At 48.0% G+C, this 23,840-nt stretch overlaps 1 protein-coding gene across 1 annotated transcript in view; it reads right to left on the minus strand.

Annotated features, from left to right (window-relative positions):
• Positions 1–23,840, minus strand: part of LOC311318996 (phosphorylase b kinase regulatory subunit alpha, skeletal muscle isoform-like) — a gene marked incomplete at both ends in the record, with an annotated part of 60,415 nt that overhangs the window by 18,155 nt on the left and 18,420 nt on the right. Inside the window, 20 exons of the mRNA XM_084450430.1 lie at positions 7,673–7,834; positions 7,943–7,987; positions 8,142–8,239; positions 8,809–9,124; positions 9,212–9,735; positions 9,842–9,943; positions 10,746–10,875; positions 11,689–11,767; positions 13,496–13,575; positions 15,049–15,202; positions 15,387–15,532; positions 16,076–16,152; positions 16,794–16,958; positions 18,360–18,430; positions 18,806–18,884; positions 19,017–19,161; positions 21,085–21,194; positions 22,654–22,788; positions 22,937–23,015; positions 23,113–23,220. Coding sequence (XP_084306556.1) covers positions 7,673–7,834; positions 7,943–7,987; positions 8,142–8,239; positions 8,809–9,124; positions 9,212–9,735; positions 9,842–9,943; positions 10,746–10,875; positions 11,689–11,767; positions 13,496–13,575; positions 15,049–15,202; positions 15,387–15,532; positions 16,076–16,152; positions 16,794–16,958; positions 18,360–18,430; positions 18,806–18,884; positions 19,017–19,161; positions 21,085–21,194; positions 22,654–22,788; positions 22,937–23,015; positions 23,113–23,220 — 2,805 coding nt within the window. The remainder of the gene's footprint in view (positions 1–7,672; positions 7,835–7,942; positions 7,988–8,141; positions 8,240–8,808; positions 9,125–9,211; positions 9,736–9,841; positions 9,944–10,745; positions 10,876–11,688; positions 11,768–13,495; positions 13,576–15,048; positions 15,203–15,386; positions 15,533–16,075; positions 16,153–16,793; positions 16,959–18,359; positions 18,431–18,805; positions 18,885–19,016; positions 19,162–21,084; positions 21,195–22,653; positions 22,789–22,936; positions 23,016–23,112; positions 23,221–23,840) is intronic.

A 23,840-nucleotide genomic window follows, 5' to 3' on the forward strand; every position in this document is an offset into this window, starting at 1 on the left:
AGAAAAGAAAACATTATACATCCAGACCAATCTTTCAACGTAAGTAAAATTACATTACTTATTGCTAAACGTGGTAGGCTAACGTTAGCTACATCTGGCTGTATAATGTTATGGTGGATAGATTAGATTTGATTCACATTTATTGTCATTATACAGTACAAGTACAGTACAACGAAAATAAGTTTGGCATCCAAGTACAGTACAACAAAAATACGTTTGGCATCCAACCAGAGTGCAAACAGTAATAATATAAAGTGCAGAACAATACAGTACAAAAGCAGCATGGTATAATGCTATTAGGAAAGTTACAGTACAGTAGGACCCCACTCATCCGAACTTCAGAGATCCGAACCTCCCGGTCTACCGAACAGGCTTAAAAATTATTTTTTATTTTTTTTTGCCTGCTATCTGGTTACTGGTGGGATTTTCATTATAGTAGGCCTACTGTATCCTACTGTGAATAAAAACAGAACTGTATGTAGACCTACATGTTGTCTGTAGGCTGTAGCCTACTGTCACGTTTCATTTCTTTGTTACTTTAATGTCGAGTGCAAAACGCAAACGAGTCTGCTGCGCGAGAGCTGCATTCCTTGGTAGCCAGAAAGCGCGTCAGCAACCTGAAGCAGAGGAGTATCGAGTCATTTTTCGTTCCCAGTTAATGGACTTCAGGAACACAAACGTGTTGTAAGCATGTAGATTAGCCTACTAGGAATACTGTATTTGTTAAATAATAGCAGACAGCCTAGGCCACGTTAGCCTACATCGGTTGTTTAGGCTGCAATAGCCTAAGACACGACAACTTGTCTGCCATTTCATTTATTTATTATCATTTGCTCTAATTGTTCTAATGTTGGGTTGTTTTTAGGTTATACCATTTTGTTCTGCGAATACAGTAGCCTATCGATGCAGCGTAGGCGTCATTTGAGAATAAAGTACTGTATTTCGTCAAAGCATGCACTCAAGTGGAAATTGGTTTATTTTATTCTAGGCTACTGTAGGCCTATTATAGGCTAGGCTGTATGAGTTTAGTTGGCTATTTGATTGCAATTTTGATGCATTTTCACAAGTAATTAAAAGTATTTATCGGTCTATTATGAGTCTATATGAAACAAGTACCACTTATTGAATTTGGTGCATTTTAACATAAGTTTCAGTCATCCAGACATTTCAGAGATACGAACGACCTTCGGTCCCATTGGGTTCGGATAAGTGGGGTCCTACTGTATTCACAATCTGGAGGGGTGCTGGGCCTTGCGATGTGTATGCGCCGCCATCTTGCTCTCAAGATGTACTGGACACGGCTTTGTCATATGATTCTGACAAATATATTTTGATTGAAATGCCAATCTGAGACAATTGACCTTTCAGGAGCTTATCTAAACAGTGTGCAGGTCAGATTCTATTTAAGCAATAAGGTACGAGAGGCAGTACTGTACTGTATTGTGAATAATGTACTGTTCAAAGGTGTTGTTAGGCCCGACGCGCAGCGGGGAGGGTAAGGGTTAGGGTTAGAGCTTTATGGTAAAGGTGTTGTTAGGCCCGACGCGCAGCGGGGAGGGTGAGGGTTAGAGCTTTACGGTAAAGGTGTTGTTAGCCCCGACGTGCAGCGGGGAAATTAGTTGCGGCAGCTCAGCACAGAAACACTTACGGCCCGCTCACATGTATGCGTTGCTAGGCTTTGCTTCAACGCTTGACGGTGGGCGGGCATGACGCTCGCAACAACAACCAATCACATTGTCCAAAATGACTTTAAAAAATGTTAACATTTTAATAAGTGACATATAGTACCCGGCGTACAGACAAAATTACAACAGTTAAGTAATGGCGGCGGACGAGAGGCATGAACAATCTGTGACATCAGCGGCTCATGAATGAAACCCATTGGCTGATGGCTGCGGTAACTCTTCAAAAGATGAACTTTTCTCAACTCTCAACGCAAGCTACGCGAGCAACGCGACGCAACTGAACCACAACGCAACCACAATTCCGTTCGGCAACGCATGATACACCAGTGTTTGCCATGTCTCTCCTATGATGTTTTTAGCCTCTCTTACTCTGAAAATGTAATTTAATGTAATTTATTGCTTTATAAATGTTCTTAGCCGGTAGACAAACATACTCCAGGAGCTTGCTCAATCGCCTTGTTGAGAGGGGTCAGGGAAGAATTTTTACAGCTCACTTATCTGGCCCCCGGGTGATTACTGTTTTTTTGCTTCCCTCTGGAATATGCAGAGGTGGGTCGTATGCCCACCTCCCTTGTTCTCTGTAAAGCGCATTGTGTTGCCTCTGGGTATGAAATGCGCTATACAAATAAAGCTTTGATTGATTGATTGATTGATTGATTGATTGATTGATTGATTGATGATGCCGCTCCATTCAAGTCTCATTTCAAGTGAATGAGAAGCGTCAAAGTTGATGCCTGAAACGCATACGAGTGAGTTATGAATAATAGGCTACACACAAGTTGTGGTGCTGTACAAATAAAATATTGCATCTGTAAATGTGAAACTTGATCAACTCTATAGTCTTTCTGACATAAAAAACAGTTATTGTTAAATCACACATTCACAGGATGGTTGCACTGTATAAGTTTAGATATTTTAAGATGCTCAGTCAGTATCAAATGAATAAATAATATGGAAAACACACAAAGGACAGAGCTGGAGTAATGTGCTGCTACTTATATTTTACAATTTTAGGTAGTTGTAGTTTATGTTGGTTTCTATGCCCATAACATTTATAGCAATTTTTTTTTTTAGATGCACCATTCGATTGGCCTATCCTCTGGCAAGCTTGCTGTGGAACGCTGCACAACATGTTGCAGTTTGTACCACTGCCCTTTTGCACAAAGGAGAAGTACAAACCCACCCAACGATCCAGGCTTCAGTCTCACCTAGAAGTGCATGAAAAAAAATTGATTCCATTTAAAGGTAGGCCTAACGTGTGTGTATGTGTGTGTGTGTGTGTGTGTGTGTGTGTGTGATGAAAGTGTGAGTTCATGGCTTGTTGGACATTAGCTCATGTAAACTTTGTTTTATGTTTGTGAACTGCAGGGAGTGTGGGCATTTCCATTGCCCTCATTGTGAGAAAACAATCGTAAGAAAGAGACACATGGAAGGACACTTGAAGACCTGTACCAGTGCACCAGCATCTCCTGTTCACCACAATCTACTCCTGGTGCTTCCATCTGTAATACCACAGAATTCAGGCTAAGAAAATGTAATTTTTCCTAATACAATCACTGTTTATCTGATTTGTTTGTCATAAATCCGATGTTATTTTGTTTTACATGTATAGAAAGATAACATAATATTGTTTGCGAAAACAGCAAATCAATTTGACTCCTCATTCTAAAGAGCCATCATTCAAGAGAAAAACAAAACAAAAAGTCATCCTCACCGGGACACAAACCCAGGTCGTCACACTGACAGTCCAAATCCTTAACCATTCGGCCGCCGGGCAGTGTGGTAATCCTAGTAAAATGGGTGTATTTGAAGTGGAACAAATGTTAATTTTCCTTCGTATATCCCCCCAGTTATTCGGATCGGCTCTACAATGTTATGGGTTCTAGGTTGGCCCATTCTACACCTCTTCACCGAGTTTTGTGAAAATCGCTCTGGTAGTTTTTGCGTAATCCTGCTATGTGACGGTCGCCAAGCGCAGAGGCAATAAATCAGCAAGAAAACTGCTACAAACTACAAAACCTTTATCTTGAGCGTCGTGTGACTTTTATTTTGAAGTGTCCTGAGCGTGGTGGTGGTGGGTAGTCGTGCCTGAGAGTGGTGTAGCAACACATTGTCCTGAGAGTGGTGTAGCAACACATTGTCCTGAGAGTGGTGTGGGCGTGGCGATGGTGTGTCCTGAGAGTGGTGTAGCAACACTGTCTTGAGAAGGTAGGCCTGCAGGCAGATGCCTCTCAAAACGGAAGACACTGAGGAATCAAACAGTGTTGGAGCTGCTGCCTCACATGGCAACCGTGTGCATGACTCGATTTTGACTTCACGTACAAGTTGTTGGCTCCGCCCAGCGACCGCTGGCGGAGGGTACTGTATATTTTCGGTCGTGTGTTATTTTGTTCGTTCGTTCGGTCACATAGCAGGATTATACAAAAACTACCAGAGTGATTTTCATGAAACTCGGTTGAGGGGTGTAGCATGGGCCAAGTTGGGACACATTAAATTTTGGTGCGGATCAGAATCCCTGGGCAGATACACAAATGAAAAGAAAACAACATTTGCCATACTTGGACCGGCTTTGTTCGCTTTATATTTACTTCTCCTGCCGGATTTTGTATACTGCCGGTGGCCGAGCGGTAATGTACCAGTCTAGCAATGCGTCGCTGCAGTCTCGGTTTCCGGGTTCAGCTTTTGATATCAACTTTTTTTGCTGTTTACGCTCAATATTGTCTTATGTTTCTATGCATGTAAAACAAAATCATATCTGACTCATGAAAAACAAATCAGATAAACACTGTATTAGGAAAAGTTACATTTTCTTAGCCTGGATCCTGTGGTATGAGCCTACATATAAACTACCTGCACATCACTTTTGCCCCTTGAGTGTCAGGTTTCACTAACTATGTGTTCTTTTTAATTTGAGTGTTGAAGCAAACTAAAAAAACAGTATTATCCGTCACATAGCAGGATTATACAAAAACTACCAGAGCGATTGAAACTATTTTCTACTAAATGCACTCTGATATCATATAAAAAAAGACAGGGACAGTCATACCGTGCTGCTTTCTTATCTATTATTTTTTATCAACTTACACATTCATGCGTAACCTTTTTCCATTTAGCGTTGGCTTATTACATCTGGCCTCAGGGACTGCAGTTGAAATTTAGCTTTTTTGCTAAGACTGACACATTTACCCCTGTGGTTGATTAATGTGTACTGTCCCTGTTCATATAAATAAATAAAATGAAATTATATGAAATGTGCAGAAACCTGTGCTCTGAGAAAGCTTTCTAGTCTTTACTTCTTTTGACAGGCTTACCCATCGCCTGGCAGTCTCATGAATTTTTATTGCGGGTTCGAGCCTCGAAGATGTTGATTTTTCATTAGAGAACGTTGACTCTTTGTTACAATGAGGAATCAAGTCGGCTTTAGATTTCATCTTAGATATCTACTTTATTTATATTATCTTATGTTTCTATGCATGTAAAACAAAATAATATTTTAGGATTACACAAAAACTACCAGAATGATTTTCACGGAACTCGATGGAGGGGTGTAGCATAAGTCAAGTTAGAACCCATCCCAGAGACATGGACACTGGGCTATTGCCCCTCTACCTCTCCCAGGGGCATGTACACTGGGCTAGTGCCCCTCTACCTCTCCCAGAGGCATGTACACTGGGCTAGTGCCCCTCTACCTCTCCCAGAGGCATGTACACTGGGCTAGTGCCCTACCCCTCCCAGAGGCATGTACACTGGGCTAGTGCCCCTCTACCCCTCCCAGAGGCATGTACACTGGGCTAGTGCCCTACCCCTCCCAGAGGCATGTACACTGGGCTAGTGCCCCTCTACCTCTCCCAGAGACATGTACACTGGGCTAGTGCCCCTCTACCCCTCCCAGAGGCATGTACACTGGGTTAGTGCATGTCCTTTTTACCCCCCAGAGGAATGAACACTGGACTTAAATGTCTGTATATAGTTTTGTAACGTATGTCTTCTGTTATTGTCTGTAATGGCTGATTGAAAAAATTACACAAGTACACAAGTATGTTCAGTTGTGTTCATACATGACCACCTCTCATAAACACCACAATCCAGTGGTTCCCAACCGGGGCTACGCATACCGCGAGGAGTACGTGAGCAGATTGCAGGGGATATGTGGAAAGATTGGGGATTAGGCTATAAGTTTTTTAGAAAATGATCAGATATTTAGTAGAGAAAAAATGTTTGTCCCCTTTGTGATGCAGTTAATGTATTTCACTAGCTCGTTTTTAAATGAATGCAATAAATGAGGCTACACTTAAGTTTGCGCGCAGTTCTATCCTCTCTACCTGACACGTGAATGAACGTGACCTAAACTAGTGCTGGGCTCGCACAAAGAGGTCACAAAACTAGCTAGCTAAGCTAACAAAATGGATAAGTGTCTCAAACGTCCAGCTCTCGCACCGGATTCAGCTTCAGGGGAGCCCAGTGAAAAAATAAAAAAAGAGGCCAAGAAGAGCAAACACTGTCAGCAGCCTATAGTTAGGGCCCGAGCACTGGCGGTGCGAGGCCCTATTGAAATTGTAAGGATTATTATTATTCTTCTCCTTCTCCCCAAACAAATGCTTTTTGGAGGCCTAAACATCGATGAAAACGCATGAAACTTTGCAGATACGTCAGTCCCGGTGAAAAAAGTGATATTTCATGGGTGTTGGAAATGGGCGTGGCAAAACTGCCACGCCCCCTGGAAATTTTAAATGGCGAGCCCCACCTTTCAGTTTGATGTAGGCAAATGAAATTCGGTGGGCATATGTAGTTCGAGACACACTAAAATGTCTCTTGGAGCTATACCCAACATCCAACAGGAAGTCAGCCATTTTGCTCTTAATGTGCCATTTTTTTCCTTGTTTTTACCATTTCCATGCCTCGTACTTTAACAAACTCCTCCTACAGATTTCATCCGATCAACTTCATATTCGGTCAGCTTCATCAAAAGTTTGATTAAAAGTTATCAAAAAAATGTAGTTTCACCAAACACCCTTGCCGTGGCGCCCCGCCAAATTTTGACATTTTGCCATAAAACAGGAAGTCCTCATAACTCCTACATACATTATCTGATTTGTCCGATATTTCTCACGCTTCATGAAGGTTCTGTCCTGAACACATCTATGTGTCAGTATTGCGTCATACTTATAGCGCCACCTATTGGTGACACAGGAAGTCCTCAAAACTCCTACATACATTATCCGTTTTGCACCAAATTGTTCAAGCTTCATGTAGGTCGCATTCTTAACACATCTATGCATCGGTATTGAGTCACACTTACAGCGCCACCTACTGGTGAAACAGGAAGTACTCATAACTCCTACATACGTTATCTCTGAGGGGGTGGTGGTGTAGGGACTCTGGTGGTGTAGGGACTCTGGGGTGGTGGTGGTGTAGGGACTCTGGGGTGGTGGTGGTGTAGGGACTCTGGGGTGGTGGTGGTGTAGGGACTCTGGGGTGGTGGTGGTGTAGGGACTCTGGGGTGGTGGTGGTGTAGGGACTCTGGGGTGGTGGTGGTGTAGGGACTCTGGGGTGGTGGTGGTGTAGGGACTCTGGGGTGGTGGTGGTGTAGGGACTCTGGGGTGGTGGTGGTGTAGGGACTCTAAGGTGGTGGTGTAGGGACTCTGGGGTTAATTTTAGGGAATAGTAGATAACTACTAAATTGCAGTATACATATTCTGCCCATGAATTACAGATAGTAAAAAGAACGCCTGTTAGGTCCACTTCCCTCCTTTATTATAAGAGCTCTCTTCAGAGCGAGGGGGAGGGACTATCGGCCGATGAATCGGTTATCGGCTTTTTCCCTGATTTCAACTATCGTCAGTATCGGTTATCGGTAAAATCCACTATCGGTCGACCTCTAAATGGCATATTCATCTCCTTGATTTAACACTTGAATCATGCCATGTTTGCTCCTCTATCTAGACCCTTCCACCTAGAGCTCCTCTATCAAGATCTAGTCCTCTCACCTTCTGAAGGATCTTCCAGACCTTCTGGTAGAAGCCCACAGGGACCCTGTTGAGAGCCCCATCCAGACGCCTCCTCCTCAGCCACTGGCCCTGCCGACTGTCCCTGACCACTGTCAACCCCACGGAGCTCTGGAACGACTCAATGGGTGGTAATCTGTAGCGCTAGAGAACACACACACACTCATGGTGAAGTACAATGAGTCACACACACACATGATACCAAGGACACACAGAGAAAGTATAGTTTCTGATACAAGTCACAGTACTCACCCCTGACTCAATCTTTGCGATGTCGAGAGAGTGCACAGATAAAGACTGGAAGACACAAAAACATACTCAGGCATATTCAAGGTCAGTGATTTCAGTGAGGACTGATAAATTACTATTTATCTATACTGCATATCTATCTGTACTGATTAGCAGTGGTTGTTGCTGTTTTATGGAATTGTTCTATTCCGTAAGGGCTAACCAGTCTGATGTCACTCCTGTGCTGGCTCATGCCTGTCCTCTCAGTCTTGGAGGCCTCAGAGTCCTGGATCGCCACAGAGGAGGTACCAGTGGAACGCACTGCAGAAACACAGGGACAGCTAGACAGTCAGCAATGCACATGTACAGTCAGCAGTCAGCAACACATAAAGGACATATAACTACTATAGTACTCTGTGGTTATGGTGTAGATACTCTGTGGTATAGGGACTCTGTGGTGTAGAGACTGTGGTATAGAGACTGTGGTATAAAGACTGTGGTGGTGGTGTAGGGACTCTGTGATGTAGAGACTGTGGTATAGGGACTCTGAGGTGCTGGTTTAGGGACTCTGAGGTGGTGGTGGTGTAGGGACTCTGGGGTGGTGGTGGTTTAGGGACTCTGGTGGTGTAGGGACTCTGGGGTGGTGGTGGTGTAGGGACTCTGGTGGTGTAGGGACTCTGGGGTGGTGGTGGTGTAGGGACTCTGGGGTGGTGGTGGTGTAGGGACTCTGAGGTGGTGGTGGTGTAGGGACTCTGGTGGTGTAGGGACTCTGGGGTGGTGGTGGTGTAGGGACTCTGAGGTGGTGGTGTAGGGACTCTGGGGTGGTGGTGGTGTAGGGACTCTGGGGTGGTGGTGGTGTAGGGACTCTGGGGTGGTGGTGGTGTAGGGACTCTGGGGTGGTGGTGGTGTAGGGACTCTGAGGTGGTGGTGTAGGGACTCTGAGGTGGTGGTGTAGGGACTCTGAGGTGGTGGTGTAGGGACTCTGAGGTGGTGGTGTAGGGACTCTGAGGTGGTGTAGGGACTCTGAGGTGGTGTAGGGACTCTGAGGTGGTGTAGGGACTCTGAGGTGGTGTAGGGACTCTGAGGTGGTGGTGTAGGGACTCTGTGGTGGTGGTGGTGTAGGGACTCTGGGGTGGTGGTGTAGGGACTCTGAGGTGGTGTAGGGACTCTGAGGGGGTGTAGGGACTCTGAGGTGGTGTAGGGACTCTGAGGGGGTGTAGGGACTCTGAGGGGGTGTAGGGACTCTGAGGGGGTGGTGTAGGGACTCTGTGGTGGTGGTGGTGGTGTAGGGACTCTGGGGTGGTGGTGTAGGGACTCTGAGGGGGTGTAGGGACTCTGAGGTGGTGTAGGGACTCTGAGGGGGTGTAGGGACTCTGAGGTGGTGTAGGGACTCTGAGGTGGTGTAGGGACTCTGAGGTGGTGTAGGGACTCTGAGGTGGTGTAGGGACTCTGAGGTGGTGGTGTAGGGACTCTGAGGTGGTGTAGGGACTCTGAGGGGGTGGTGGTGTAGGGACTCTGGTGGTGTAGGGACTCTGAGGGGGTGTAGGGACTCTGAGGGGGTGTGGGGACTCTGAGGGGGTGTAGGGACTCTGAGGGGGTGTAGGGACTCTGAGGGGGTGTAGGGACTCTGAGGGGGTGTAGGGACTCTGAGGGGGTGTAGGGACTCTGAGGGGGTGTGGGGACTCTGAGGGGGTGTAGGGACTCTGAGGGGGTGTAGGGACTCTGAGGGGGTGTGGGGACTCTGAGGGGGTGTAGGGACTCTGAGGGGGTGTAGGGACTCTGAGGGGGTGTAGGGACTCTGAGGGGGTGTAGGGACTCTGAGGTGGTGAAGGGACTCTGAGGGGGTGTGGGGACTCTGAGGGGGTGTGGGGACTCTGAGGGGGTGTAGGGACTCTGAGGTGGTGGTGTGGTGTAATGTCATACCACTCTTCTGAACTCCAAACTCTTTCCCAGAGAGGATGTGATGCAGCAGGTTCTTCAGCTCAGAGGGACTCATATTCATCAGGCTCTCTGTGGCCTCCTCTCCTGCAAACCATACAGATACATCTCTATATCCATCTATCCATATATCCATCCATCTATCCTTCTCTAGGCTCTCTATCCGTACATTCAAATCTTAAGCTATCTATCCATCAATCAATCAATCAATCAATCAATCAATCAATCAACCAATCCATTTACCTCTCTCTCTGGCCATGACCTGGATGATGAGGCCGATCTTCCTGCCCTCCCTCCATCCCTCTGCCCCTGCCTCAATCAATCCATCTCTCCCTCCCTCTGTCCCTGCCTCCATCAATCCATCTCTCCCTCCCTCTGCCCCTGCCTCAATCAATCCATCTCTCCCTCCCCCTGTCCCTGCCTCCATCAATCCATCTCTCCCTCCCTCTGTCCCTGCCTCAATCAATCCATCTCTCCCTCCCTCTGCCCCTGCCTCAATCAATCCATCTCTCCCTCCCTCTGTCCCTGCCTCCATCAATCCATCTCTCCCTCCCTCTGCCCCTGCCTCAATCAATCCATCTCTCCCTCCCCCTGTCCCTGCCTCCATCAATCCATCTCTCCCTCCCTCTGTCCCTGCCTCAATCAATCCATCTCTCCCTCCCTCTGTCCCTGCCTCCATCAATCCATCTCTCCCTCGCTCGATCCCTCTGTCCCTGCCTCCATCAATCCATCTCTCCCTTCATCCACCCCTCTGTCCCTCCCTCCATCAATCCATCTCTCCCTCCCTCTGTCCCTGCCTCCATCAATCCATCTCTCCCTCGCTCCATCCCTCTGTCCCTGCCTCCATCAATCCATCTCTCCCTCCCTCCATCCCTCTCTCCCTCCCTACCTGAGCAGTTCAGTGTCTGGGCCAGCTCTGTGGCCATGACCTGGATGATGAGGCCGATCCTGAGCCTGAACATCTCAGAGAACAGGCTGGGCTGGGTCCGGATGATCATCGCCAGGAACACCATGATCTCCTGCGACACACACACATGCAGGAGGTCTGTCTAAGGGTTAGGGTTAGTTAGTTGTCTAAGGATAGCATAGTGTAGTGTCTGTGTGCCTACCTTCGTAATGTCATGTTGCCTACCTGTGTGAGGATGTCATGTGGCCTACCTGTGTGAGGATGTCATGTTGCCTACCTGTGTGAGGATGTCATGTTGCCTACCTGTGTGAGGATGTCATGTTGCCTACCTGTGTGAGGATGTCATGTGGCCTACCTGTGTGAGGATGTCATGTTGCCTACCTGTGTGAGGATGTCATGTTGCCTACCTGTGTGAGGATGTCATGTTGCCTACCTGTGCAAGGATGTCATGTTGCCTACCTGTGTGAGGATGTCATGTTGCCTACCTGTGTGAGGATGTCATGTTGCCTACCTGTGTGAGGATGTCATGTTGCCTACCTGTGTGAGGATGTCATGTTGCCTACCTGTGTGAGGATGTCATGTGGCCTACCTGTGTGAGGATGTCATGTTGCCTACCTGTGTGAGGATGTCATGTGGCCTACCTGTGTGAGGATGTCATGTGGCCTACCTGTGTGAGGATGTCATGTTGCCTACCTGTGTGAGGATGTCATGTTGCCTACCTGTGAGGATGTCATGTTGCCTACCTGTGTGAGGATGTCATGTTGCCTACCTGTGTGAGGATGTCATGTTGCCTACCTGTGTGAGGATGTCATGTTGCCTACCTGTGTGAGGATGTCATGTTGCCTACCTGTGTGAGGATGTCATGTTGCCTACCTGTGCAAGGATGTCATGTGGCCTACCTGTGTGAGGATGTCATGTTGCCTACCTGTGTGAGGATGGCGATAGTCAGGTTGTTCTCACTGGCAGTGTCAATCAGCTGGGCCAGTTTGTCAGGAGGCATGGGACTGGCAACACACAACACAGGAACACTTGGAGAACCCAGTGTTTGAATGGGAGGTTTGTGTGTGTGTGTGCAGGAGTGTGTGTATGCATGTGTCTTCTCATCATGTAGGTGTGTGCAGGAGTGTGTGTGTGTGTGTGTTTTACTCGTGTAGGAGTGTAGGACATGACGCCGTGCTACTGACCATTTCTACTGACCACCAAACAGTTCTTGTGATATTGTGGGACATTGTGCCTCAGGTTGGAATGTGAGATCTGATAAGAGATGCTCAGAGACACACTCTGTGCTCCCCCATCCCTGCGACAGGCCAGGCCAACAATACACATCCACAGACACTCACAGTGGAACAAAGGATCCTCCATTCTTGCCTTGTTTCTTTAATAAAAATGAAACTGCTCCATCTCCACCATGGTGATGCAAACACCACGTGAATAAGCCCGGTGAATAAAGTAATTGTGCTGATGCATCATATTTGTATGCAAGTGTTACTGTGGTTACAAATTACGGATTCTATGCTGGTGATTCTGTATAGCCGTGTTTAGTATCCATTTTGGCTAAAATCATGACTCGGTTGATTATGCATGTTTTGGGAATGCCATATCATGTTTAAACCATAACAAGGACATGTGCTGCTCTGTTTTACGATGGTAACAGTTGTACGCCAACAGGTCACACCTCACCCCTGCCGTTTTAAAAGGGATCAGACCAGGACTCTCTCTCTCTCATTTTCACACTCTCTTGTTCTCTCATCTCTCCAGTAACTAAGTTTGTGCCGGCCGGTGAGAATCAGCCTATATCTGTGGAATGCTGAACTGCTACCTAAGATCTCTGAGTTGACACGGGCTTAGGAAAATACTCAACGATCCACCTCTGGCGAGAGCAGAGATTTTGAATGAGATTTGCAACTTGTGAACTCTGAAACTGAACTTTGAACTCCGCAAACATTAACTTCGCGCAGCAACGCTACTATCATTGTTCCAGTGGGAGCGCAGGCGCGCTACCCCCTTCATCGAACCGAGCGACCACCACGTCACGTGCCTCTTCGTCGAGCCAGACAGCACCTACGGACATCGCGCTTCACACACCACTAAGGTTGACTCACAACATTCTCTTTGATGTGTGTGTGATGCCAAGTGTTGTAAGCTTAGAGGACTTAGGATAGGCTGTGATAATCTGACATCATTCTTTTCATTTCTGCTGTGTTTTCATATTTCCACGTGTTTTCCCATCTACTATTGAATTGTGTTATAATATTTTGATAATTGATTAGTATAATTTCAATAAATATTAATATTTGACCACGTCCGAGCGCCATCACATTATCTTAGGTCACTTGATTGAGTCAAGACCTCCTCCTACAGACTGAGACTGGTGAATAAATTAGACTATTGATAAAGGTTATCTTGTTTCCCTGTACATAACAGGGTGGTGCCCCATACGAGTGATTTAACGCCTTAAATCCATTTTCCTTCATATTTGTGATAACAGCGGTATAATCATAAATTATACTGGTCATAGTCATAGCTCTAACCCTAGAACACGCTACATAGGTGTGTGTAGGAGTGTGTGTGTGTAGGTGTGTGCAGGAGTGTGTTTGTGTGTGTGTAGGTGTGTGCAGGAGTGTGTGTTTTATTCACGCTGAGATGGTCTTCTCATCATGTAGGTGTGTGCAGGAGTGTGTGTGTGCAGGATTGTGTGTGCATGAGTGTGTGTGTGTGTGTGTTTTACTCACGCTGAAATGGTCTTCTCTCGTGGTTCGGGAGGAAGACCCACCGTCAAGTGTTTCTGATGGGCCAGTAGGTCAGAGCACGCCTGGGAGCAATGACAGCATCAACAAGATGAGAAGTTGCATTATAATGGGAAATATATTTGTGTGTGTGAGAGTGCGTGCGTGTGTGTCTGTGTGTGTGTGTGTGTTACGTGTGTGGTTTATGTATGTTGTATGGATGTAGGCTACTTTGTTTGGTTCTGTTTTGTGTTGTTTTTGTCTCCCCCTTCTGTTTCACTTCTCCTACTTCTCAGATGCGAGCGTCTGGTTCACCAATCATCATTCACCACCTGTTCCATATCTCCAATCAGCCAGTCCTGTTCCATATCTCAATCAGCCAGTCCTGTTCCATATCTCAATCAGCCAGTCCTGTTCCATATCTCCAATCAGCCAGTCCTGTTCCATATCTCAATCAGCCAGTCCTGTTCCATATCTCAATCAGCCAGTCCTGTTCCATATCTCCAATCAGACAGTCCTGTTCCATATCTCCAATCAGCCAGTCCTGGTCCATATCTCCAATCAGCCAGTCCTGTTCCATATCTCCAATCAGCCAGTCCTGTTCCATATCTCAATCAGCCAGTCCTGTTCCATATCTCAATCAGCCAGTCCTGTTCCATATCTCCAATCAGCCAGTCCTGTTCCATATCTCAATCAGCTAGTCCTGTTCCATATCTCCAATCAGCCAGTCCTGTTCCATATCTCCAATCAGCCAGTCCTGTTCCATATCTCCAATCAGCCAGTCCTGTTCCATATCTCAATCAGCTAGTCCTGTTCCATATCTCCAATCAGCCAGTCCTGTTCCATATCTCCAATCAGCCAGTCCTGTTCCATATCTCAATCAGCCAGTCCCACGCCCTATAAATAGTCCCCTTTTTATTCACTTCCCTCTCTCTCTTTTGAGAGCTGTGTTGGTTTGTGTTTAGTTGGAGAGCTGTGGCAGAGCTCTGGTTTGTTTTGATTCTGTTTGATGTTTGTCCTTTAGTTATGTAATATGTGACGCTTCTATACTTTGTTGTCCATTTACCTTAGTTGTCAGCCTACTTTAGTTGTGTTCTGTTTGTTAAATCTCTTGTTTTTGCACACAGGGACAAGTGAGAATAGGAAGATACCCTGGGGTCTACATCTTAACATCACGTAGGTTTACCTGTTGTTACAACCCTAGGTTAGAGTGAGCACCACCCACTGTACTTGGGGGTGCTTAGCACCTGCCAAGGGGGGTGGGCTTATTATTTATTTTTGTATTTTCTTGGTGCCAATGATAGTTCTCCTTGATCCCTGTGTTATATTATATTAATAAACCTTCTTGATTTATTATTGGTTTATGAGTTTTGTGTTGCTGCACCCTCACCTGCTATCCGTTGCCTTATGTTGCGCCCTTCCTCCCTGAGACACCTTGTGGGGGCGTAACAGTGTGTGTGTGTGAGTGAGAGAGAGAGAGAGAATGTGTGTGTGTGTGTGAGAGCGAGAGTGTGTGTGAGAGAGAGAGAGGGAGAGAGAGAGAGAGTGTGTGTGTGAACCTCGTCCAGCTCCTCCACCTTCTTGCGGAGCATGCCTGAGATCATGCGGATGAGTCCCCAGTGCTTCAGGTCTCCAGCCTGGTCGTATACGTCGCTCAGCAGACGGCGCACTGTGGAGCCCGGACCATGCAGCTTAGTGTCCCAGTCCATACCTCTGACACACACACACACACACACACACACACACAAGGCTTTTAAGATGTGTAGAGGTGTGTGTAGTGTGTAGTATGGGGGACGTGTCGTAGCGCACACAGTAGGGGTGTAGAGTATGTGAGTGTGTACATGTTGTGTCTTTGTATGTGTGTGTGTTGTAAGGGTGTAGAACATGTCTGTCATACTTGTCCTTGTAGAAGATGTATAGGATGTCAGTCTGGTCCTGGAGGTTCTTGGTGAGCGGCAGCATGTGGACCAGCGCCTGGTAGTCGATCCCTCCGGTCCCGTCCCTGGGCAGCTGGGTCTGGGGGGCCACGCCCACACTGGAGCCCTGGGGCAGTCAGACAACCACAGCCTCATTAACACACACCCAGTCAAACAACCACAGCTTCATTAACACACACACAGTCAAACAACCACAGCTTCATTAACACACACAGTCAAACAACCACAGCCTCATTAACACACACCCAGTCAAACAACCACAGCTTCATTAACACACACCCAGTCAAACAACCACAGCCTCATTAACACACCCCCAGTCAAACAACCACAGCTTCATTAACACACACCCAGTCAAACAACCACAGCTTCATTAACACACACCCAGTCAAACAACCACAGCTTCATTAACACACACACAGTCAAACAACCACAGCCTCATTAACACACACCCAGTCAAACAACCACAGCTTCATTAACACACACCCAGTCAAACAACCACAGCTTCATTAACACACACACAGTCAAACAACCACAGCCTCATTAACACACACCCAGTCAAACAACCACAGCTTCATTAACACACACCCAGTCAAACAACCAGTGGCTCCCTATGAGGTTAGCCTGTGGATGCAGTGGAGCTGTTCTGTACCTGTCCCTGTGCATCCAGCAGGTGCAGGCTGGGCTGAGGCGAGCGGAACAGCTGAGTGGGCAGGTACATGTGCACGTCTGCAGGTCACACACACAGCTGAGTGGGAAGGTACATGTGCACGTCTGCAGGTCACACACACAGCTGAGTGGGAAGGTACATGTGCACGTCTGCAGGTCACACACACAGCTGAGTGGGCAGGTACATGTGCACGTCTGCAGGTTAGACACACAGCTGAGTGGGCAGGTACATGTGCACGTCTGCAGGTTAGACACACAGCTGAGTGGGCAGGTACATGTGCACGTCTGCAGGTCACACACACAGCTGAGTGGGAAGGTACATGTGCACGTCTGCAGGTGAGACACACAGCTGAGTGGGCAGGTACATGTGCACGTCTGCAGGTCACACACACAGCTGAGTGGGAAGGTACATGTGCACGTCTGCAGGTGAGACACACAACTGAGTGGGAAGGTACATGTGCACGTCTGCAGGTGAGACACACATGGGCTCTGACTCACTTCTGGGATTCTTATTTTGTCAAATCCGCTTTTAAATGCTAATTTCTAGTAACTTTCTAATATTAGGACTTTGAAATCTCTTACCCAAGAATTGAGGTCAATTAGCTGCAAAATTAAGGGTAACCTTGCAGAGGAGCTACAGACAGCTACAGACAGAGCTACTGACAGACAGCTTAGAGAGTCTGGGTGAAGGTAGTTCTCACTGTGGATGTTGAGCTCACGGGCCTTGTGGACCAGGGACACCATCTCTCGGGTCTTTTTGGCAGCAGCCCGAAATCGGTTGAGGCCTCCTTTAGTGGCGCTGATCTTCTCTGTCTGTTCTGGGACTGACAGCAGCTGATCCAGGTACTGTGCCAGGTCATCCACCTCTGGACAGACGGATCACATCACATGCGGCCTTTATACAGGTTTGTCTCATTGTGACACATTCCATTTCTGTACCATCAGCATGAAATAAATTTAAATCACAAGTGTTGTGAGAACAAACCCTAGAGCACCTCACCATCATGCCATTATTTCGGTCCTAATACATATGAAATAAAACTATCTGGGTAGCTAGCTGAATCAGTCCGACCCTTTTTAAGGGTCTGGGGAGGTTGGGATGTGGGTTTAGGGATGAGTGAAATTTCTGCTATAGGCTTCTAACTCTCTCCCTATTTTATAGGGTTAATGTCTATTGTACCTTGTCCCTGTCTTAAAAATAAATAAAAATCAATCAATCAATCAATCCCAGCCAGCAGGTGCTCTTCCATAGCTAGCTAGCTGAATCAGTCCTTCCCAGCCAACAGGCTCTTATATAGCTAGCTAGCTGAATCAGTCCTTCCCAGCCAACAGGCTCTTATATAGCTAGCTAGCTGAATCAGTCCTTCCCAGCCAACAGGCTCTTATATAGCTAGCTAGCTGAATCAGTCCTTCCCAGCCAACAGGCTCTTATATAGCTAGCTAGCTGAATCAGTCCTTCCCAGCCAACAGGCTCTTCCATAGCTAGCTAGCTGAATCAGTCCTTCCCAGCCAACAGGCTCTTATATAGCTAGCTAGCTGAATCAGTCCTTCCCAGCCAACAGGCTCTTCCATAGCTAGCTAGCTGAATCAGTTCTTCCCAGCCAACAGGCTCTTCCATAGCTAGCTAGCTGAATCAGTTCTTCCCAGCCAACAGGCTCTTATATAGCTAGCTAGCTGAATCAGTCCTTCCCAGCCAACAGGCTCTTCCATAGCTAGCTAGCTGAATCAGTCCTTCCCAGCCAACAGGCTCTTATATAGCTAGCTAGCTGAATCAGTCCTTCCCAGCCAACAGGCTCTTATATAGCTAGCTAGCTGAATCAGTCCTTCCCAGCCAACAGGCTCTTATATAGCTAGCTAGCTGAATCAGTCCTTCCCAGCCAACAGGCTCTTATATAGCTAGCTAGCTGAATCAGTCCTTCCCAGCCAACAGGCTCTTATATAGCTAGCTAGCTGAATCAGTCCTTCCCAGCCAACAGGCTCTTATATAGCTAGCTAGCTGAATCAGTCCTTCCCAGCCAACAGGCTCTTATATAGCTAGCTAGCTGAATCAGTCCTTCCCAGCCAACAGGCTCTTCCATAGCTAGCTAGCTGAATCAGTCCTTCCCAGCCAACAGGTGCTCTTCCATCTCACCTATGCTACACCCCTCCATCGGGTTTCATCAAAATTGGTCTGGTTGCTTTTGCGTAATCTTGCTGCTGTGTGACTAAGGGACAAACGGACACACACACACACACACACACACACACACACACACACAGGTGCTCACCGCAGTCCATGAAGGTGAGATGGGCACAGCAGGAAGTGATCAGAAACTCTGACAGCTTTCCAGTCTGGACCCTGCAACCAGGAAGAGGGGCAAGGGCAACAAGGGCAGGTGGGTCCTGTGACATCACCAGATCTCTACAGGCTCTGCTTCTATAGTAATACACCTCCATCTGTCCGTGGCTCTTTTTCTATCCTGGCTCCTCCTACATCTGTACCTGGCTCCTCCTATATCTGCACCTGGCTCCTCCTCTATCTGTCCCTGGCTCTTCCTTCATCTGTCCCTGGTTCCTCCTCTATCTGCACCTGGCTCCACCTCTATCATGGCTCCTCCTCTATCTGCACCTGGCTCCTCCTCTATCCTAGCTCCTCCCACATCTGTCCCTGGCTCCTCCTCTATCTGCACCTGGCTCCTCCTCTATCTGCACCTGGCTCCTCCTTCATCTGTACCTGGCTCCTCCATAGTAGCCATCCTGCAGCTTCTTCAGTGTTGCCAGAACGGCAGGGTCCACCTCCTTATGGTCATCAGCTGAGAGAACATTCCAGAGAGCACAGTTAGACTATGGAGCTATGATAAGCAATCTTACTGAGCATGCTCTGTGACGGAGAGGGAGGGAATCTTACTGAGCATGCTCTGTGACGGAGAGGGAGGGAATCTTACTGAGCATGCTCTGTGAGACGAGGAATGTGACGGTAGGTCGTCCAGTCATTCCCCAGCGAGAGCAGAGATAGTTCAGGTCAGTCCGCAGCATCTCCACTATCATGTGGTTGTCTAAGGCCAGGTAGAACTGCTGGTGATCGATAAACTGCACACAGACACACACACACACACACACACACACACACAGACACACAGGCAGTCACTGAAAGACGTCAAACGGGGGGAGAGGGGTCAGCAAGAGGAAAACAGGATGGTGGTGTGTCTGTACTGTAGGACTGTGGTGTGTGTCTGTAGCTGTGATTTGTGTCTGTAGGTCAGTGATGTGTGTTTATACAGTAGGATGGTGGTCTGTAGTTTAGATTAGGGGATTGGGCACAACACACACTAGGTGTGTCGAACGGCCACAAGACACCTCTGTTTTCTGCTCTTTAAAAAATCCCAGAAAGTTTAAAATATACCATCCTGAGCTATACTGAGAGAGGGTTCCTTCAAGTAGTTTTTTTATTCAGGTGGAGAGGTAAGTATTCAGTCATCAGGCAAGTAAACACAATTAGGAATAAGTAAAAAAAAACTTATTCTAACTTTTGTCTTTTTCTCTTTTCCTACAGGTCTGATGTCCCTTCATCACAGGAGTTCACTGGAGGATCTACACAGCGCTTCCATATATCAGGTAAGTAGGGTTAGGGCTAGGGTTATAATCCTTTAATGTGTTATGGTTTGAAACTGTAATCACTCTGTTCCTCCAGGGCTCCCATCCCTCCTCACACTGTTTAATCCCAGTGATCCAACATTCTGGGGGAGAGAGATTGTTTCAGGCCAAGTGGGCATCCACATTCTCTATCAGCATGTTTCAAAAGCTATCTGCTGTTTTGATCTTCCACAGAGTCGGATTGTGTGAGTGTTCCCAGAAGAGGCATGAGGCATTACTGTCTCTATTCCTCTGTGGGAGTGAGTTTGTCCAAGACCTCCCTGATGTGATGGATGTTGGCCCCTGGGAAGCTCTCTATTTGGACAGCAGTCCTGAAGCGGAGAGAGGCTTGTAAGGGTCTGGTCTCCCAGTACTAGATGTGGTTTGTCTGGTAGGACTGTCAGTCTCAGGATGTCTGGTCGGCTGTGTGTCTGTAGGACAGCGGTGGTGGTGTGTCTCTAGTTTAGGGTTTGTGTCTGTACTGTAGCTCAGTGGTGTGTGTATGTAGCTCAGTGGTGTGTGTTTTTATTTTATTTTATTTTAATTTAACCAGGCAAATCATTAAGAACAAATTCTTATTTACAGTGATGACCTGGCAAAAAGCACACGCTTCTTCTGTGTCTGTAGCTCAGTGGTGTGTTTGTAGCTCAGTGGTGTGTGTCTGTAGCTCAGTGGTGTGTGTCTGTAGCTCAGTGGTGTGTCTGTAGCTCAGTGGTGTGTCTGTCGCTCAGTGGTGTGTGTCTGTAGCTCAGTGGTGTGTGTCTGTCGCTCAGTGGTGTGTGTCTGTAGCTCAGTGGTGTGTCTGTAGCTCAGTGGTGTGTTTGTAGCTCAGTGGTGTGTATCTGTAGGTCAGTGGTGTGTGTTTGTAGCTCAGTGGTGTGTGTCTGTAGCTCAGTGGTGTGTGTCTGTCGCTCAGTGGTGTGTGTCTGTAGCTCAGTGGTGTGTGTCTGTCGCTCAGTGGTGTGTGTCTGTAGCTCAGTGGTGTGTCTGTAGCTCAGTGGTGTGTCTGTAGCTCAGTGGTGTGTGTTTGTAGCTCAGTGGTGTGTGTTTGTAGCTCAGTGGTGTGTCTGTAGCTCAGTGGTGTGTCTGTAGCTCAGTGGTGTGTCTGTAGCTCAGTGGTGTGTTTGTAGCTCAGTGGTGTGTGTGTAGCTCAGTGGTGTGTCTGTAGCTCAGTGGTGTGTCTGTAGCTCAGTGGTGTGTCTGTAGCTCAGTGGTGTGTCTGTAGCTCAGTGGTGTGTTTGTAGCTCAGTGGTGTGTGTGTAGCTCAGTGGTGTGTCTGTAGCTCAGTGGTGTGTGTGTAGCTCAGTGGTGTGTCTGTAGCTCAGTGGTGTGTCTGTAGCTCAGTGGTGTGTGTCTGTAGTTCAGCCTGTAGCAGCAGACCTGAGGTGTGAAGGTGAACACTGTGTCTCGTATGAGATAGAGCTTTGAGGTGCCCAGGACTCCGATGCGTCGGTATGGTCTCCCGGTGAGCCCGAGCCGCTGGTTACGACCTGCATGACATCACACTATTACCACGACAAGTCAAGTCAAGTCAAGTTTATTTTTAAAGCACATTTAAAAACACAGCCTGGGCTGACCAAAGTGTTGTACAAGATAATAAGATACATATACAAAACAATAAAACACAACAGCAGCAAGCAATAACAAACAAACAACAGCAAACAACAACAACGAGACAAAGCACAAAGCAAAGCACATTTAACCAGTAAAAGACTGGGCCGAAAAAGCTAGAGAATAAAAATGAAGCACATCTAATTTCTAGTGGCAGCTGGTTCCACAATCGTGAAGCCGCAACTGCAAAAGCTCGGTCACCTTTTCCTTTAAGCTTTGATATTTATTTGTGGATCTTAGAGACCTAGTGGTTGATTGCCAGTGGATGAGATCTGAGATGTATGATGGTGACTGACCATTCAGTGCTTTGAACGCAACCAACAGAATTTTAAACTGGATTCTGAAGTGGACAGGGAGCCAATGAAGGGAGGCTAAGACTGGGGTGATGTGGTCACGTTTTTTGGTCCCTGACAGCATCCTTGCAGCGACAACCATCTGTCTGACCCCCGGTTATCAAAACAGGACGTCAACCAGGATGGCTGCGATAGGATGGACGCTGTACAGCTGGAGACAGAGAGAATGTCCGCACACTGTATGTAGATCCCACAGTGAGTTTTAATAAATATGGCACAACGTTTCGGCCAAAATGGCCTTCCTCAGGTGCAATACTGAGTACCTGAGTACCTGACCTGAGAATGGCACCTGAGGAAGGCCATTTTGGCCGAAACGTTGTGCCCTATTTATTAAAACTCACCGTGGGAGCTACATACAGTGTGCGGACATTCTCTCTGTCTTAAGTTTATTCTTTTTTGACGAGCACCTGTCGCACTTTCTTTGATGTGCATGCATTCCTCTGCCCCCACTACCGGTCTATGAGCAGTGTGTATTCACCTAGCCCCCACTACCGATCTATGAGCAGTGTGTATTCACCTAGCCCCCACTACCGGTCTATGAGCAGTGTGTATTCACCTAGCCCCCACTACCGGTCTATGAGCAGTGTGTATTCACCTAGCCCCCACTACCGGTCTATGAGCAGTGTGTATTCACCTAGCCCCCACTACCGGTCTATGAGCAGTGTGTATTCACCTAGCCCCCACTACCGGTCTATGAGCAGTGTGTATTCACCTAGCCCCCACTACCGGTCTATGAGCAGTGTGTATTCACCTAGCCCCCACTACCGGTCTATGAGCAGTGTGTATTCACCTAGCCCCCACTACCGGTCTATGAGCAGTGTGTATTCACCTAGCCCCCACTACCGGTCTATGAGCAGTGTGTATTCACCTAGCCCCCACTACCGGTCTATGAGCAGTGTGTATTCACCTAGCCCCCACTACCGGTCTATGAGCAGTGTGTATTCACCTAGCCCCCACTACCGGTCTATGAGCAGAGTGTATTCACCTAGCCGAGCATAGATGTGACTCAGCACTCGGGAGGGCTGCACTCTGATTGGGTGGATGTCCTCCAAGGTCTCTGCCGTGATGCCATGCTTCTGCAGCAGCTGTTTAATGTCCTCGGTCTCTGCTAGGATGGACACTACACACACACACACACACACACACACACACACACACACACACACACACACACACACACACACACACACACACAGGCCAACCATACCAGGTTACCTGCTCAGTCAGCACCTGCGCCCTCTGCAGCTCAGACTGGGTATTGCACCCACCTTGCGCAACCACGTCATGCTTGGGGCCGGTGGAGAACCTTCTGTTCAGTGGGTCGATCTCCCCTGGGGCCACAAAGCCCTGAAGGAATTAGAAAAGGATTTGTCATTACAAACAGAAATTACTCGACAGCGATCAGATCAGGTTTCCACTGGAGGGAAGGAAATGCAGTCGTGACCTCGGCCAGCAGCTTTGCCAGGATGTAGAGGGACTGGCCCCATTTCAGGGGACACTTGCCCAGGGGAACACGCTCCACAGAGTGAGGATTCATGTACTCCTCGTCCACCTGGATAGTGTGTGAACAGAGTTAGGGCAGGGATCCTGGGCCAGGGATTCAGGGTTAGGGTGAGGGTCAGACCTTGTCGGGGGGGTCAGGGTTAGGGTCAGACCTTGTCGGGGGGAGGGGGGGGTTAGGGTGAGGGTCAGACCTTGTCGGGGGGAGGGGGGGGGTTAGGGTGAGGGTCAGACCTTGTCGGGGGGAGGGGGGGGGTTAGGGTGAGGGTCAGACCTTGTCGGGGGGAGGGGGGGGTTAGGGTGAGGGTCAGACCTTGTCGGGGGGAGAGCGGGGGGTTAGGGTGAGGGTCAGACCTTGTCGGGGGGAGGGGGGGGTTAGGGTGAGGGTCAGACCTTGTCGGGGGGAGAGCGGGGAGTTAGGGTGAGGGTCAGACCTTGTCGGGGGGAGGGCGGGGGGTTAGGGTGAGGGTCAGACCTTGTCGGGGGGAGGGGGGGGTTAGGGTGAGGGTCAGACCTTGTCGGGGGGAGGGGGGGGTTAGGGTGAGGGTCAGACCTTGTCGGGGGGAGAGCGGGGGGTTAGGGTGAGGGTCAGACCTTGTCGGGGGGAGGGGGGGGGTTAGGGTGAGGGTCAGACCTTGTCGGGGGGAGGGGGGGGTTAGGGTGAGGGTCAGA

Source organism: Borostomias antarcticus (genome assembly GCF_949987555.1).
Source record: "Borostomias antarcticus genome assembly, chromosome: 15".
Lineage (NCBI taxonomy): Eukaryota > Metazoa > Chordata > Actinopteri > Stomiiformes > Stomiidae > Borostomias > Borostomias antarcticus.